The sequence below is a fragment of the Ascaphus truei genome, chromosome 4 (genome assembly GCF_040206685.1).
Source record: "Ascaphus truei isolate aAscTru1 chromosome 4, aAscTru1.hap1, whole genome shotgun sequence".
In the NCBI taxonomy this organism is placed as follows: domain Eukaryota; kingdom Metazoa; phylum Chordata; class Amphibia; order Anura; family Ascaphidae; genus Ascaphus; species Ascaphus truei.
The window spans coordinates 218,159,383-218,176,659 of record NC_134486.1 but is presented as its reverse complement, the minus strand read 5'-3'; the positions used below and the strand labels follow the sequence as shown (position 1 = coordinate 218,176,659).

At 46.0% G+C, this 17,277-nt stretch overlaps 1 protein-coding gene across 1 annotated transcript in view; it reads left to right on the top strand.

Moving 5' to 3' along the window:
• The window catches only part of AGT (angiotensinogen), a 38,884-nt gene extending 26,530 nt beyond the window's left edge, over window positions 1-12,354 (top strand). The window contains exons 4-5 of the mRNA XM_075596877.1: window positions 2,868-3,012; window positions 11,708-12,354. Coding sequence (XP_075452992.1) covers window positions 2,868-3,012; window positions 11,708-11,905 — 343 coding nt within the window. The 3' untranslated portion in view covers window positions 11,906-12,354. The remainder of the gene's footprint in view (window positions 1-2,867; window positions 3,013-11,707) is intronic.
• Window positions 12,355-17,277: the final 4,923 nt, after the last annotated feature.

The window sequence follows — 17,277 nt, the reverse complement described above, 5'->3', positions numbered from 1 at the left end:
GAGAAACTACGGCTGCGGTCCCAGTGCGTTCTACAAGCACCGCCCCCAAACTATCCGGGCCCAGTACATGCGTCAGTACGCATTTAGCAGCCGCACTGTACTGCAAGTTTTCACACATACAATTTTTTTGTATGTGAAACTTTCGATGGAGGCTTGGCAACGCCCCCGCCGGCGGTTCAGCCAATGAGGGAGAACCAGCCACGTGAGGTCATGGCCACGCCCATCAAAACTCAACCCACACCCCCTCCTGTCGCAAACTCTCCCTGGACCGCGATCTGCGGTGAAGCTCTCTGCATGCGCCGCCACCCCCACCGGGCGCGCGTGCTACAGAACGCACTATGATCGCAGCCTACCACTGAGATACGGTCGTATGAGCACCTCTACGGAAGTTATACTTTTCCTCCAGCTATTATCTATGTTACAATGTGTCTATTCTTGGATACATTGTGAACCGACCTACATCACTATCTAATCACTAGAAGTCTGTTTTGGGAGGCAACGCTACTATTGTATCCTAATCCTCTATACAGGCATACCCCGCATTAACGTACGCAATGGGCCCAGAGCGTGTATGTAAAGCGAAAATGTACTTAAAGTGAAGCAGTACCTTTTTTCCACTTATCGATGCTTCGGTACAGGTAGGGAGCCGGTATTGCTGTTCAGGACGTTCTGACAGGCGCATGTGCGAACTGCCGTTTGCCTATTGGGTGAGGGGAATCAGCGCATCACTACTACTTTAGGGCAGAATAAGTGTCCGTACTCGCAAAGCGAGCGTAAGGACGCAGGGGTATGGTGCTATTGAAAATATGTCCATACTCGCGAGTGTACTTAAAGTGAGTGTCCTTAAACCGGGGTATGCCTGTATACTTTGTTTTTTATGTAGAGTCATGTGCAACAGAGAGTGATACAAACATATGTTTTATTCTATCAACACAGGATGTTCTAGTGCCTCCTTTTCTCATACTGTATGCTATTTAGCATGTGTTGAATAGTAGTAATCCGATATCCGTTTTACCGGTATCTTTTGATTATATATACATAAATACGCATTTTTCATTACATATAATGCCTATTGTAGGATATTTTCCTCTGCGCACTGATTGATGTATTGGGTAATATACCTGGGTGGGAACATTGCACCTACCTTGTATTTATTTATATATACATATCTCCGTCTCGTCGCTGGGGATTTTAATGCTCACTGTACATTTTTTATCACGTCTTTCGCCATGTTTTATTATTCATTAAAAATGTATTATTTTTATTATGTGCGTAGGGTTTTGTCATGGTCACCTCTATCAGTATAATATAATGTAGAGGTTCTGGATTTTCAGTTATTCATTATTGCTCCACATATGTGATTACCCATACATTACAAAGACAAAAGAAACAGCGCAAAAAACCTCATAGTGTAGTATATAAAATTATATTGTGGTAAAACAGGTGAGTATTGCACGTACATCAATTCAATAGTTACTAGCAGTACATGTTTTGGACATGTTACCAGTCAGCAACAGATGGTGGGTGAAGATCACCGGATGGCTCCCCTTCTCCTCTCACGTTTCACTTGTGGTATCGTTCAGGATGCCGTGATGCAGGGCAGCAGCCCCTCAGTATGAATACAGCAGTCCGGTGGAATACAGCTGTCTCTCCACGTGTAAACTGTGGCTGTTTGCAGTAGAAGCAGGCTCTCAGTCACTGGCTTCAGGCGTGCGTCTGCACGTGTGGCGTCTGCTTGCGGCGCGCTTCGGATGACGTCATCAAGCGGCGCCGATCACTCTGCAGTCTCAGCCGGCCACAGAAGTATAGATGGCATAGATTGCAGTAACGGAGATGGGGCCAGGTGACAGAAATAGGGTAATAACACACTGCAGGTAGTATCAGAATGCGCCCTCTTATCCAACGCGTTTCGTACTTCAAAGGTACTTCGTCAGGGAGTACTGCCATCTATACTTCTGTGGCCGGCTGAGACTGCAGAGTGATCGGCGCCGCTTGATGACGTCATCCGAAGCGCGCCGCAAGCAGACGCCACACGTGCAGACGCACGCCTGAAGCCAGTGACTGAGAGCCTGCTTCTACCGCAAACAGCCACAGTTTACACGTGGAGAGACAGCTGTATTCCACCGGACTGCTGTATTCATGCTGAGGGGCTGCTGCCCTGCATCACGGCATCCTGAACGATACCACAAGTGAAACGTGAGAGGAGAAGGGGAGCCATCCGGTGATCTTCACCCACCATCTGTTGCTGACTGGTAACATGTCCAAAACATGTACTGCTAGTAACTATTGAATTGATGTACGTGCAATACTCACCTGTTTTACCACAATATAATTTTATATACTACACTATGAGGTTTTTTGCGCTGTTTCTTTTGTCTTTGTATCTCTAGCTCTGGTCTGTGGAGCCATTCCTTGAATATAGCAGCATATCCTCACCAACTAAGTAACAGGTTTTTATTATTATTAATATCACATTAATATCACATTATAACACTAATCACGATTATTAGAGCGCAGTTCACCCTTTGTTTCTATTACCCATACATTACCTAGAGTGCAAATACTAGAGGCTACAGTGACCTCTTGTGGTCACTTTTTCAAGTCTTTGTCATATGTGTTTTCTTTCTCCCCTGCACCAGATATTTTTTTAGTATGTAAATACATGGTGAGCGTCGTCTTTATACTGTATGTGTAAACAATGTAAACACCCTTGAGAATATAGTCTTCTTTTTCCATGCATTCTTTTTCAACGTGGCTAAATAATTTAGCAAACAGGTACAGCTCTGCATCAAGGAGACAGTTTTCTATTGCAAAATATTTCCACACATTGTAAGGAATTAAATATGTTTCTATTTATATTTCACCAGATACATCAGTGTATCTATGCCAATGCTGGAAATAGAAAGCTCCTATGACATTCAAGAAACTCTTAGCACCATGGAGCTGTCATCCCTACTTGGAAAGAATGCAGATTTCAGCAAAATAAGCAATGTAGATCTGATTGTTGGAAAGGTAAATTGTACATAAATAATGTGTTGTATTTCCTTCATTAAGGAGTCATTAATTGAACAAATCATTATGTGTTGACTCTAAAACGTGTACATTTTCCAAGAATTATTTTCATGCTCTAACGGTGTTTCCCCCACCCAATCGCAGATAGGGGCCATTACAGGGTTTATGGTGCATATACCTGCTGGCAACAGGAGGGCTGAGTCGTCCGCTGATGGTAGTGGTAGTGGGGACACAGGAACAGGCTTCTGGGGTTCATACACCACATATCTCCTTAGCAGTGCAGCGCCTCCATCTGCCATAGGCTCCAGGAGCTGAATTTGATCTCTCACGGTAGAACTTATTACCTCTCCCCACAGTAAGGTCACGCACCAGACTGGAGGTATATTGCAAAACAGGAATGGGTTTATTACTACACTCTACAGTAACAGTTACATAACAGTCTTCTGCCAGATACAGTCCGTCAGGTCAGCTATCACTGAAGATAGTCCGTGGACTATCACTACAGGCCAAGGGCACCCGCAGCCATCCAAGCTCTTCCCCGCCTCCCTAGCGGAGGCAGAGGTAAGTACAGCCAGGAGAGGGCACCAGGTCTGTCCCAGGATTGGGCAATCTCAAACCTGCTGTACCCGCCTCCTCTGACACTCAGGGCAGCATCAGTGAAGGGGGAAAACCCCATGATGACTACTGGCAGGCCTGTTATATGTGTATTGTAAGAGGACATGTGCAGAGGTATGCAATGGAGACTGCTTTAAGGTGAAATTAAATAAGGCTTTTATTGCGCCTGTTTTTTTAACACAAGAAAATCATCCAAACGTATGCAAATAAGGGGTCAAACAAAGCTTCCGTTCCACTTGGGAGTATTTCTAGTTAAACCTATGCAGTCAACAACTCCCTTTTGATTAGCATGTCTTTCAGCCCCAAACATATATCTTAAAATGTGCTGATATACAAAAAGTCTTAGAAAGGAAAGTCTTATCTGTCCTTTCCCCTGTGTCTTGCTGGCAGCGTGCAGGCTCAAGACGCCTGTCTCCTTGTTCAGCTCACATGTGTGCTAAGGAGTCTTACTTCCTGTCTCAGAGGCAGGCTTTGTCTAACACCTCGAATCAGCCATGTGCTGGTCAATTAACCAGCACACTGCTGGATTAGAGGCAAGTTTTCTGAACAGGGTAAGTCCCCTGTTACATACCTCCCCTGTTTGTGGGAAGCTCGGGCTTGCCACGGCCAAAGCCCATCCTTCCACTCTCATTCGAGATATCTCTGTGACTTGAATGAGAGAGGATGGAGGAGAACCCTCAGTCCTGCTGGGATTGGAGCCATTCCTCCAGTTTAGTAGTGTCTCCTCCAGAAGGTGCTTGAGATCAGCAGTCCTTAGTCGCTCAAGGAGAACTTTTCCCAAGTACAGTCTTTCTACTGACCACGTTGTCCTGAGCTTTCCCCTGTGTCGGGGACTCCTCTTTTTGTAGGCAGACTGTATGGCGACAGTCGCAGAGAGCCTATGCAAATCGCTCTCTCGCCATCCTTCCCATGTGCTCCACTTTAGCACCAAATGTCCATTTCCTGGTATCACAAGAGCGCCCAAGAACAGCCACTTGAGCCCTCAGTTCTGGAAGCTGTCTTCCTGCACTTTTCCCATTCAATGTAGTCGCCAGTTCAGCTTCTTTGGGATTGAGTTACGATTCCAGCTCCATTTCCAGAGAATGTCCTATTTTTTCAGCTTCCTCAGCTAAGGATTCTTCTGGCATTGATTCTGCACTCCTACCTCTGTTTGTTGCCCGTTGGGCGGTTGCAGGTTTGGCAAGTGCTTTCTTAGGTGGCTCAAACTTCGTAACCTTGTTTTGAAGGTGAGTGGTGTCCCCAGCTCTCACTGTACCCTTGTCCTAACGGGCCTTAGTTACTGTGGGATACCGATGCTTGGACAGAGCCAATACCTTTTCCCATATTGGAGGCATCTGTAAGTTACTGGTCTGCAGAGTCTCACTCTGTTTCCTGAGTGTTTCCTGCCATTCTCCTTTCAGGGTCTTTATTTCTTCCCTGTGCTTTCTCTGAGCTTGCTTCCACCTATCATTCTTTATTTTGTGAAGCACTGTGAACTTCTTTGCTTGGGCCGCAGATACTCGTTTCAGTTTCTGGACCTTTTTGCGCTCCCTCTTGTACCAAGTCACCTGGCCTCTAAGCTTAGCCTCTAGCGATGCTTTGGTGATGGTCAGGGTAGCCTTCAGTTTATCCTGCTGCTTTGCGAGGACGTACTGGGTAATCAGACATTCCTGCAGCACTTGTATTTCCTTAGCAGCCTGCAGATTTTCTTCCTCCAGAGTTCGCTCTGGTCTCTGCTGCATGACATTCTTTGTTTATGTTGCTCAGACTGTTTGTAGGCAAAAAGTACCAAAAAAATTCACAGGCAATCTCCGGGGCCCCTTTTAACTTCAAGGGCAACCTCAGTCCCAACTTCTGACACCATATGTAAGAGGACATGTGCAGAGGTATGCAATGGAGACTGCTTTAAGATGAAATTAAATAAGGCTTTTATTGCGCCTGTTTCTTTAACACAAGAAAATCATCCAAACGTATGCAAATAGGGGGTCAAACAAAGCTTCCGTTCCACTTGGGAGTATTTCTAGTTAAACCTATGCAGTCAACAACTCCCTTTAGATTAGCATGTCTCCCAGCCCCAAACATATATCTTGATATGTGCAGATATACAAAATGTCTTAGACAGGAAAGTCTTATCTGTCTCTTGTAAGGGAAGGCTTCTTTGTTCTCCAGGTTTAGAAGTCCTTTCCCCTGTGTCTTGCTGGCAGCGTGCAGTCTCTTCTGGCAGGCTCAAGACGTCTGTCTCCTTGTTCAGCTCACATGTGTGCTAAGGAGTCTCACTTCCTGTCTCAGAGGCAGGCTTTTTCCAACACCTCGAATCAGCCAGGTGCTAGTCAATTAACCAGCACACTGCTGGATTAGAGGCAAGTTTTCCGAACAGGGTAAGTCCCCTGTTACATGTATGTATTGTGTTTTAAATACACAATGGGATGTTTTATGAATTAGATGAAGTACAATTAAAGGTAGAAAGAAGTTTCTTATCAGAAGCTGAGAAAAATGTAAAGAGAAAACAGCCTTTACAAATTCACACTACAGTATAATGTCACTGTTTGGAAAAATGTACTTGTAAAAACAACAGTAATATTTTTATTTGTACAGCACCACAATGCACACAGTGCTTTACAGAAAATATATTAACATATAGGGAATGCTTATACTATTGTATTGTATACTATTGCAACAAACATAAAAGCAGACAATAGGAGAGGAAATTATCCAGAGACCCTAAAATCTAAGTGACATGTTAGGGGACCTAGAGTAGAGAGACAATATGGGAAGGAATCTGTGCATTGCGTCACATTACCTGACTATAATGGTCGGTACGTGCCTCTGTGGGTGTAAAAAGCAATGGTCATTAATCCAGACTACTGAAATGCTTAATTGAAAGAAAATGTGGCTTCAAGGTGACAAGAAAAGGTGTTAGGCATTAGGGAAGCAGTGAGGGGGAAAGCTTGTAAGCAAGAAAGAGCAGTAGAGGTGGAAGGATGCAAAGCAGACAGTTGTGTTCAGAGTGCAGCAGGTAACCAGGGGTATACAGTAGCAAGAAACTGAAGCTGGGATTTAAGGAGAAAAAGACTACTTTAAAGCCTGGAAGGGGAGGAGTAGAGATTTGCGCAGCTTTGCCAAGTTCACTAAGTCCAAAATTAGCCCCCTTTAAACAATATTTGAACAAAAAAAGTCACAGCACATTCAAAATTCGTCAAGCATTTTAATTAACTCCAATCCAGAGCCTAAATTTGGTCTTTTGCTGATGAGAAGACTGCAAAAGCCCTACTTCAGGCTTTGAATAGGAGTTTCCATCATTAAAGGAAATGAAAATGTTTGGCGAATCACTTGCGAATTATGACTGAGCTGCTATTCATTAGCAAAACAGTGAATTGATGGGGGAAATGACTGACTTCTGAGAAATATTTAGCCCTTAAATGTTCTGCAAATGGGTTCGTCTGGAATTGAATGTTAAAAAACACTATATAGTTTGCAATGGCATTTTTTAAAGTTTTGCACAACTCTAATTAGGAGGAGAACTGTGCTGGTAATACAGAACCAAGTTGAATGATTTAGGGAGGAGTTGAGCATACAGTGTTTAATCAAAAAGGTGAAATGCTTCTATCTGCAGCGATATGAACAGATTGCAAGGGACATAGTTGTGAAACAGGGAGTTAGTGGTGGGTTACAATAGTCAAGACAGCCGAAAACCAGAGCATGAATTAGAGTAGCAGATTAGAATGACAGAGGAAAGAGTGGGTCTCAACAGTCAGCAATATTACAGAAAGAAAAAGAACAAGTTTTATCCAGAGCATGGATGTGAATGGAGAGGCAGAACCTATACAGAATGTAGCCATTCTTACTCTCACCAAAGCCGTGACTGAAAAAGCAAAACCCATGGGTCTGGATACAGCGAGGCTGTCGGGTTCCATGCTTCCAGCATTAATCCTGAGGCACCAAGGCCACCACGGTCAGGTTCCCACAGCTTGCCCTGGAAACATGGAGTCCGGCTACATCTGTATGTCACACCGAAGAAAAGGTGTGGTGACTAAATGGTAGCATTGTTAACTGTATTGGAGAAAGGGGATAATGAACAAGCTTATAATGGGCTCAGTTTTAGGCATATTAAGTTTGAGTCAGTGGAGCACCATCCACCAGGATATAGCAGAGAGACTCATGATTGGATTGCAGGTGTGAGGTAGTGGAGGATAAACATATCTGAGTATCATCTGCGAAGAGAAGATACCTGAAGTCAAAGGAGTTGATGAGCTCAACAAGGGCATGTAGCGAGAGAAAAGGAGAAGCCTTAGAACAGAGCCTTAAAGCAGGGGTGGGGAACCTTTTTTCTGCCAAGGGCCATTTTGATATTTATTAAATCATTCGAGGGCCATCCAAAATTATCAACTTAAAAATTAGCCTGCTATATTTGGTCAAACATTTAATGAACTCACCACTAATGTGATGGCTGGAACTGCTTCTCTTTGGGTGACTGACTCTTGGGTGGTGGGTGACTATGACTGACTGTGGGTTGGTGTCTGTGCGCACACACACACACACACGCACACGCACACACACACGCACACACACGCACAGCAATCGGGCAGGGGGTAGGGAAATAAGACTCTCAGACCCACTCTCTCACTCAGACTCTCAGACCCACTCTCTCGCTCAGACTCTCAGACCCACTCTCTCGCTCAGACTCTCAGACCCACTCTCTCTCAGACCCACTCTCTCTCACTGTTAGACCCACTCTCTCTCACTGTCAGACCCATTCTCTCTAACTATCAGACCCACTCTCAGACTGTCAGACCCACTCTCAGACTGTCAGACCCACTCTCAGACTGTCAGACCCACTCTCAGACTGTCAGACCCACTCTCAGACTGTCAGACCCTCAGACCCACTCTCAGACTCTCAGACCCACTCTCAGACTCTGACTGTCAGACCCACTCTCTCTCTCTCTCTCTCTCTGACACACACACTCTCTCTCTCTCTCTCTCAGACACACACACTCTCTCTCTCTCTCAGACACACACACTCTCTCTCTCCCTCAGACACACACACACACACTCTCTCTCTCTCTCTCTCTCTCTCTCAGACACACACTCTCTCTCTCTCAGACACACACACACTCTCTCTCTCTCAGACACACACTCTCTCAGACACACACACTCTCTCTCTCAGACACACTCTCTCTCTCTGACACACACTCACTCTCTCAGACACACACTCTCTCTCTCTCTCTCTCTCAGACACACACACTCTCTCTCAGACACACACACACTCTCTCTCAGACACACACACTCTCTCTCAGACACACACAGGGGGAGGGAAATCTGATCGGGGGGATCGGAGCAGGTGTCCTCCGCAACTGCTGCTCAGTGTGGGGAGAAGGAGGACCGTTTAAGTGCACAAGGGGGGGGGGGGGAGGAATCTGAGCAGGGGGGATCGGAGCAGGTGCCCTCCTCCGCAACTGCTACCCGGTGTGGGGAGGAGGGCCGTGTAAGTGCACGGGGGGGGGGGGGGGGGGGCGGAGCAGGGGGGGATTGGAGCAGGTACCCTCCACAACTGCTGCCCGGTGTGGGGAGGAGGAGAGGTGGTAGTGAGGTGTCTCTCCCACCACAGATTCGTTCTTCTATCCCCCAAGCCTCTTATACCCCCTCCCACCCCCCATCCCCACTCCTCTTATACCCTCTCCCCCCCAGAGCGCTGCTTACCCCCGCCGCCCTGGTGATACTCAGGTCCTTAATCGCCTCAGGCGGCTGCTGCCACACACAGACAGTGACACACAAATACTGCCCGTGACACCGACAGTGACACACACACACACACACACACACACACACACACACACACACACACACACACACACACACACACACACACACACACACACACACACACACACACACACACACACACACAGTGACAGAGACACACACACAGAGACAGTGAGACACACACACACAGAGACAGTGAGACACACACACAGAGACAGTGAGACACACACAGAGAGACAGTGAGACACATACACAGTGACAGTGACACACACACACACACACACACACACACACACACACACACACACACACACACACACACACACACACACACACACACACACACACACACACACACACACACACACAGTGCCAGACACACACAGTGACAGTGACAGACACACACAGTGACAGACACAGACACACACACAGTGACAGACACAGACACACACACAGTGACATTGACACACACACACACACACACACACACACACACACACACACACACACACACACACACACACACACACACACACACACACACACACACACACACACACACACACACACACACACACTGACAGAGACACACACAGTGCCAGTGCCAGTGCCAGTGCCAGACACACACAGTGACAGACACAGACACACACACAGTGACATTGACACACACACACACACACACACACACACACACACACACACACACACACACACACACACACACACACACACACACACACACACACACAGTGACAGAGACACACACAGTGCCAGACATACACAGTGACAGAACCAGACACACACTGTGACAGAGCCAGACACACACAGTGACAGTGCCAGACACACACAGTGACAGTGCCCGACACACACAGTGACAGACACACACACACACACACAGTGACATTGACACACACACACACACACACACACACACACACACACACACACACACACAAACACACACACACACACACACACACACACACACACACACACACACACACACACACACACACACACACACACAGTGACAGAGACACACACAGTGCCAGACACACACAGTGACAGAGCCAGACACACACAGTGACAGAGCCAGACACACACAGTGACAGTGCCAGACACACACAGTGCCAGTGCCAGACACACACAGTGACAGTGCCAGACACACACAGAGACAGTGCCAGACACACACAGAGACAGTGCCAGACACACACAGTGACAGTGCCAGACACAGACACAGACACAGTGACATTGACACACACACAGACACACACACACACACACACACACACACACACACACACACACACACACACACACACACACACACACACACACACACACACACACACACACACACACACAGTGACAGGGACAGACACACACAGTGACACACACAATAAGCCCACCTCTGCAAACACACACAAAAATAAGGCCTCTCCCCCGTTGGGGTGGGTAAGGTGTCTGGGAGGGGGTATAAGGTGGCATGTGGGTTACCTGGGGCCCGTGGATGGGCTGCTGGAGCTGCATAGGTAGCCAGTGCAGCTGAGAGACTGGCAGGCCCGCGGAGCCTAAAGGGAGGGTCAGAGGGGCGGAGCCTAAGGAGCCCGGCATTACTGGAGGAGAGAAGGCAGGGGGCAGTGCTGTAGGAAGAGGCGGGCCCAAAAAAAGATAAATCTTGGCAGAGTGACAGCACGGTTTTTTTTTAAACCATTCTTGCAGGCTGGCTTCCCGGGGGGCCGGACCAAATGATTTTGCGGGCCTTACACGGCCCGCGGGCCGGACGTTCCCCACCCCTGCCTTAAAGTATACCAATGAAAAGATCAACAATGAATGAGGCATGTTAGAAAAAGAGGTGGAAAAGGAGCCATGGAAGAGGAATGAAGAGAACTTCCTTAAAGCTCTTTGTTACAAGTGCAATCAATTGAAAAATATGAAGGAGCAGACAGTTTCAATAGTATCAACAGGGATATCAAGCAGGACCAGAAGTGAGAATTAATGTAGATAGGATTTAGCTTGGAGATCATTGGCTAGTTTTCTAAGGACAGTTACAGTTGAGTAGTAAGCTGTTGTACGTAAACTCTATTGCAGAGGGTCTAGGACTCGGAGGGCATAGGAATAAAGAAAGTTGCGTATGTGTCTTAAGACCAGTGGTATCAATACAATTCACATACATTAATAAATGCAGAGAAATATTCTTCCATTAGGTGAGATACAGTAGTGTTAGAAGATGTTAGGCCGCACCTCTTAAACCATCATGATTACACAAGTCTTTGTATATGCTCTTTCAAATATGTATCTAATACAGTTAACAACATGTTATGATGTTCTATTGTTTCAGGTTATAAATAAGATTCACTTTGAACTGAAAGATGGTGGAATAGAAACAAATCAAGCAGAAGATTTCTCACCAAACAAAAATGACATGAAGCCTCTGGAAGTAAAATATGATAAGCCTTTCCTTCTTGTTATTTTTGAGGGGACCACCAAGGCATTGCTTTATATCGGCAGAGTAACAAACCCTGTAAATGTCGCTTAGTGTGCTTACAAAATGTAGGTCCAGGAACAGCTATACATTGTTTCCGATTGCATGTTTCCTACAGAGATGCTCCATATGCAGTAGCTAACACTTTCAAATATAATGCAGCAAAAAGCGTTTACGGTATGTAACTGATATACAGTTTTCCTAGTTTGCAACTGAATAGCTGTATGAAGAAGAACAAATTACGTATGAATTCATACACTAGACACCACAGAAATCCACAATTTAATATACTGTAGCATGTTTAGAACTTTTTAAGTATAGTATTGCTACACTTTTGATGCTAAAGGTATTTCAATAGTATTCATTATACTGTAGAGTACTTTTACTCAAGGCCTCAAAATGAGAGTACCATGTTTTCAAATTAACATTTTAAGTACTGGCTTAAGTAAAATACCCCCCCCCCCCCAAAAAAGGATCAATAGTAAATAGGGGGGGGGGGGGGGGGAATACAATATAGCTACTTTTTTCCAAAGAACACCAATATTAATGGCAAATAAGAACATTTTAGCAAGTACATGTATGGATATATATATATATATATATATATATATATATATATATATACACACACACACATATACACACACACACATACACAAATGACTGCTTCGTATAAAATTGTAAGATTAAAATGTGTTTATCACAAAACTTGATGGCTACCAGTTTTAATTTGTCTGTGTATTTTTGTAGTTAAAATCCAGTTATAGTGTCAATCAACATTTACATCACGATAGATATAACAGAGTTTGAGGTCAAGAAAATGGTCATTGCCCTAAATACAGTAGCTTTCAGTTTCCATTTGCTCCTAAAGTCCCTAACAGCACAATAGAGCTAAAGGCACTGCCATGTTTAATGGCTTTAACTTGGTCATTTAAAATTCAATCTATTAAGGAGTCTTATGTATTGTATTGTATTGTGTTGTATTGTATGTCTTTATTTATATAGCGCCATTAATGTACATAGCGCTTCACAGCAGTAATACACGTGACAATCATATCGATAACAAATAATATAAATAACACATAAAAGGAAGAAGTGCTTCAGACATAACAGTAACATTTTGGAAAGGGAGACCCTGCTCCGAAGAGCTTAAAATCTAATTGGTTGGTAGGAAGGACGTATAGAGACAGTAGGAGGGAATTCTGGTAAGTGCGTCTGCAACGGGCCAAGGTTTATGTATATGGTGTAAAACTATCATGTGTGCTTTAAGGTGGGTCTTAAATGTGGATAGAGAGGGTGCTAGTTGGATATTGAGGGGAATGGCGTTCCAGAGATGTGGGGCAATTAGTGAGAAAGATTTAAGGTTGGAGAAGGCTTTAGATACAAAAAGGGTTAGAGAGAGGACATCCTTGAGCAAAACGCGAGTCGGGATGGTGTATAGCGAGAAATTAGGGCTGAGATGTAAGGAGGAGCAGAAGAGTGTAAAGATTTAAAAGTGAGGAGGAGAATGGAGTGTGAGATGTGGGATTTGATAGGAAGCCAAGAGAGGGATTTTAGCAGGGGAGTCGCTGAGACAGATTTAGGAAAGAGTAGAGTGATTCTGGCAGCAGCATTTAGGATAGTTTGCAGGGGAGATAGGTGAGAGGCATGAAGGCCGGGCAGCAGGAGGTTACAGTAGTTGAGACGGGAGAGAATGAGGCCTGTGTCAGAGTTTTTGCCATCAAGCTAGAAGAAAGGGCATATCCTTGTGATACTGCAGAGGAAAAAAGAACAGGTTTTGGTTACCTTTTGAATGCGAGAGGAGAATGTGAGAGAGGAGTCGAGTGTGACCCCTAAGCAGCATGCTTGGGCTACTGGGTGAATGATAGTACTTCCAACAGTAATGTGGAAGGAGGTAGTAGGGCCAGGTTTCGGAGGAAGTATGCAGAGCTCCGTTTTTGCCATGTTAAGTTTAAGTCGGCAGAGAGCCATCCAGGATGATATAGCAAAGAGACATTCAGAAACTTTAATCTGTACAGCAGGTGTAAGGTCAGGGGTTGAAAAGTAAATTTGTGTGTCATCAGCAAGAGATGTGATTACAGTAGGTCACCTAGAAAAAGTGTGTAAAGAGAAAAAGAGAAGAGGTCCCAGTACAGAGTCCTGGGGTACCTCCACAGATAGATCGATAGAGGAGTTAGCAAAAGAGAGACTGAAAGTACGAGGGGAGAGTTAAGAGGAGATCCAGGATAAAGCTTTGTTACGAATACCAAGAGTATGGTGAATGTGAAGGAGAAAAGGGTGATCCACAGTATCAGAATTCTTCATCCCAAATGGCATTACCAAAAATTAATCGAGACCACTCAGAGTGATAAATGCTGACTTCTCCCTAGCCTCCTGGGTCAGTGGAATTTGCCAATAACCTTTGGACAAATCCAAGGTGTTGGAACAGGAGGAGTACGGTAGGTGTACTTGAGTACCTCCGTCCTGGGCTAACAAAAGGCTATCCGGCAACCATTTGCCCAACTCCAGACTCTGCGGAGCCTGGAGCCACAGGGGGCTCAGTATGCTAAGAGGCAGAGGTGCCAGGTTGGCGCATGCCCCTTAGCAGAATGAGAAAAGGTGTCCACCTTGCTTTAGAATACCGGCAAATCAGTTATTGGCTGGCAGGAGAATTCCCACGCGCTGATAGGCTGTAGAGATTTGTGAATGGGACACTGAAACCCATAAGAAACCTTGCAGTGAATCAGGACAGGAGATTCCAAGCGCCAAACCATCAGCGACAAATTCAAAGATGCTCTGTGTATGTATGTATGTCTTTATTTATATAGCGCCATTAATATACATACAGTAGCGCTTCACAGCAGTAATACATGTGACAATCATATAAATAACAAATAATACAAATAACAGATCATGGGAATAAGTGCTTCAGGCATAAAAGTAACATTGTAGAAGAGGAGTCCCTGCTCCGAAGCGCTTACAATTGAATTGGTGGGGAGAATGTACAAAGACAGTAGGAGGGCATTCTGATAAGTGCGTCTGCAGGGGGCCAAGCTTTATGTATTGTGTATAGTATTAGCCACGGTGCTTCTCATATGCATCTTTAAGCAAGTGTGTCTTAAGGTGGGTCTTAAAGATGGATAGAGAGGGTGCTAGTCGGGTATCGAGGGGAAGAATAGACGCAAGCCGGCTTCAGAGATTTTGACTCAGAAAAGTTTCTAAGTCCTGCTTTTTGAGAACGTAGCGGTCATGGCTGGCATTGCATGCCGAATTCAGTTCCAAGGCTTTCGTGAATACCTCCCAGTCATTGGAAAAGGCTCCTACATAGGTCATTTTTGACAATTTCGTTTAAAAGAAGATTTTATTCGTTAGCCCTGTTCCCAGTAACTGTCTAAATTGTGTTATATTGTGTGTATGTCTTTTCCTGAAATAAATTACAATTTATTTTACCTCCTTGCTTTGCTCAATCTTATGATCCCGGTATAAAAGGTGTTGATAAACCTGTTCTTCAGTGACATACAGCCTCAGGGCACCTGGTGGCAAAGTCCACCACCGTGAGTATGTAACACTTGCCAGACCAACTGGGGATCATGAGGGGTCCCACTATGTCCATAGCATCCTCAGGGCATACTCCTGAGCTCTGACTCCTGGTAATCGCTGCAACAGGAGCCAGTTCTGCCGTAAACACGCATGTAACATGCCCCAGGTTATTACCAAGTAGAACCTCTGTATCTAACCCGGGCAATACCCCCACCTCCCTCATGCCACGTCCGGCACCCCTATCAAGGAATACCCGGGCAACGAATGGACCGCGGTCCACCACCTGGCATGGTCACTTGTAGCCTTGTGCCCGGGAGCAAATCCTCTGGCCGGACCATATCAGGTCGGACCAGGGTAACAGTGGCACCGAAGTCAAGTAAGCCGGCTGCTTGGCGATCTCCAATGGTCACTTGGCGCAAATGCTTTTGCCGGACATCGTTGGATTGCAGCCCGACCGGCGCAATCTGATGTCCCTCCATCTCCGCTGCTGTTCCAAATTCTGGATTGCAGGGCCCTCTGTCGGCTCCTCTCGCTAGGACCGACTGGATGGCTGTACCTGGCTCCTTTGGGTGACTGGGTGCGGGTGACCTGCCTTGCAGCTGAGAGCGTTGCCCCTGATGGGGTCCACCGGATCTCGGATGGTCCAGACAGTCTGGCTTGATGTGCCCAGTTTTATTACACTGGTAGTACCTCCTGTCGTGTTTGAATTCTGCAGCTTTGGGTGCACTTCCATCTGCTGCAGAATTGCTTTTCCACTGAGGCATGCTTCTGGCTCCCATGGCCGGAGTGGCCGTGTCCTGGGTAGCCCCTTTCTTACGCATCACTGCCCGACTGGTGACAAACTCGTCAGCCATTTTAGCAGCTTCCACATAGGTCGAGATTTACAGTCAAAGACCCACTCCCTCACGTCCAAGGGACACTGCTGCAATAGCTGTTTTCGAAACAGTAAGTCGGGTAACAAGTGGTTCTTGGTAGCACCATAGCCCTCCACTCACTGTGTCCTATGCAATGCAATGGGGGACGCAAACCACATGTAGGATTCCCAGTGGCATCTCTCCTCCATCCTAAACATGCCTCTGTAAGCTTCTGGAATGAGGGCATACTGTGAGAGCAACATGGCTTTCACGTGTCCATACTCATTGCCATCCTCAGCGGGAATAGCCTGGAGAGTCTCCTTGGCCGCGCCAGACAATAACGGGTTTAAACGCAAAACCCAGTCCCATTCTGGCACCCGGTACCATTGACATTGGGTTTAAAAGTTCTTTAGAAACCCATCAATCTTGTCTGTGCCATCAATAAATTTGCCAAAGCTGTGGTGGTCCACTCAGGGGGCGGCTTGCTCCCCATTATCAAGGTGGGAGTACATGGCTGATGTCCCTTGTGCGGCTGCAAGCAGCTGGACCCTTTCATCTGGGGTAGCCCTCTCTCCCCATGAGGCAAGGAGCGTAGCGATTCCAGGTGTGGAGGGTCCGGTAGCTACTGGGTCTACCACGGCCGCACTCCCTAGAACCGGTCCCCCAACAATATCCATGTTGATGCCTGCTCCCTGCCCATGTCCTTCCTCCACCATTCCAGGGCAGGAATAACCTCCTGCGCCCCTCATTGACTTGTGACCACTGCAACTGCAGCTGAGGGTATGTCCCCGTTATTGGTATTGTTTCCCGGACGAGGGTACTCCACCTAACCATCCTGCCCAAATGGCGTTAACACCTCTAGCAGCATCTGTGACTTTGAAGTACGGACCTAGGGCAGGCTCAGTGGCACCACAAAATGGTAGCCCACTATCCCCCCTCAGAGAACTGTCTTTGAAAGTTCCAGCTTATAAGTATAATACATTTCCAAACATTGCAATTTAATAAAAATATACTGTTACTATTAAACATTTTATGAAACAAAAAATATTTCCC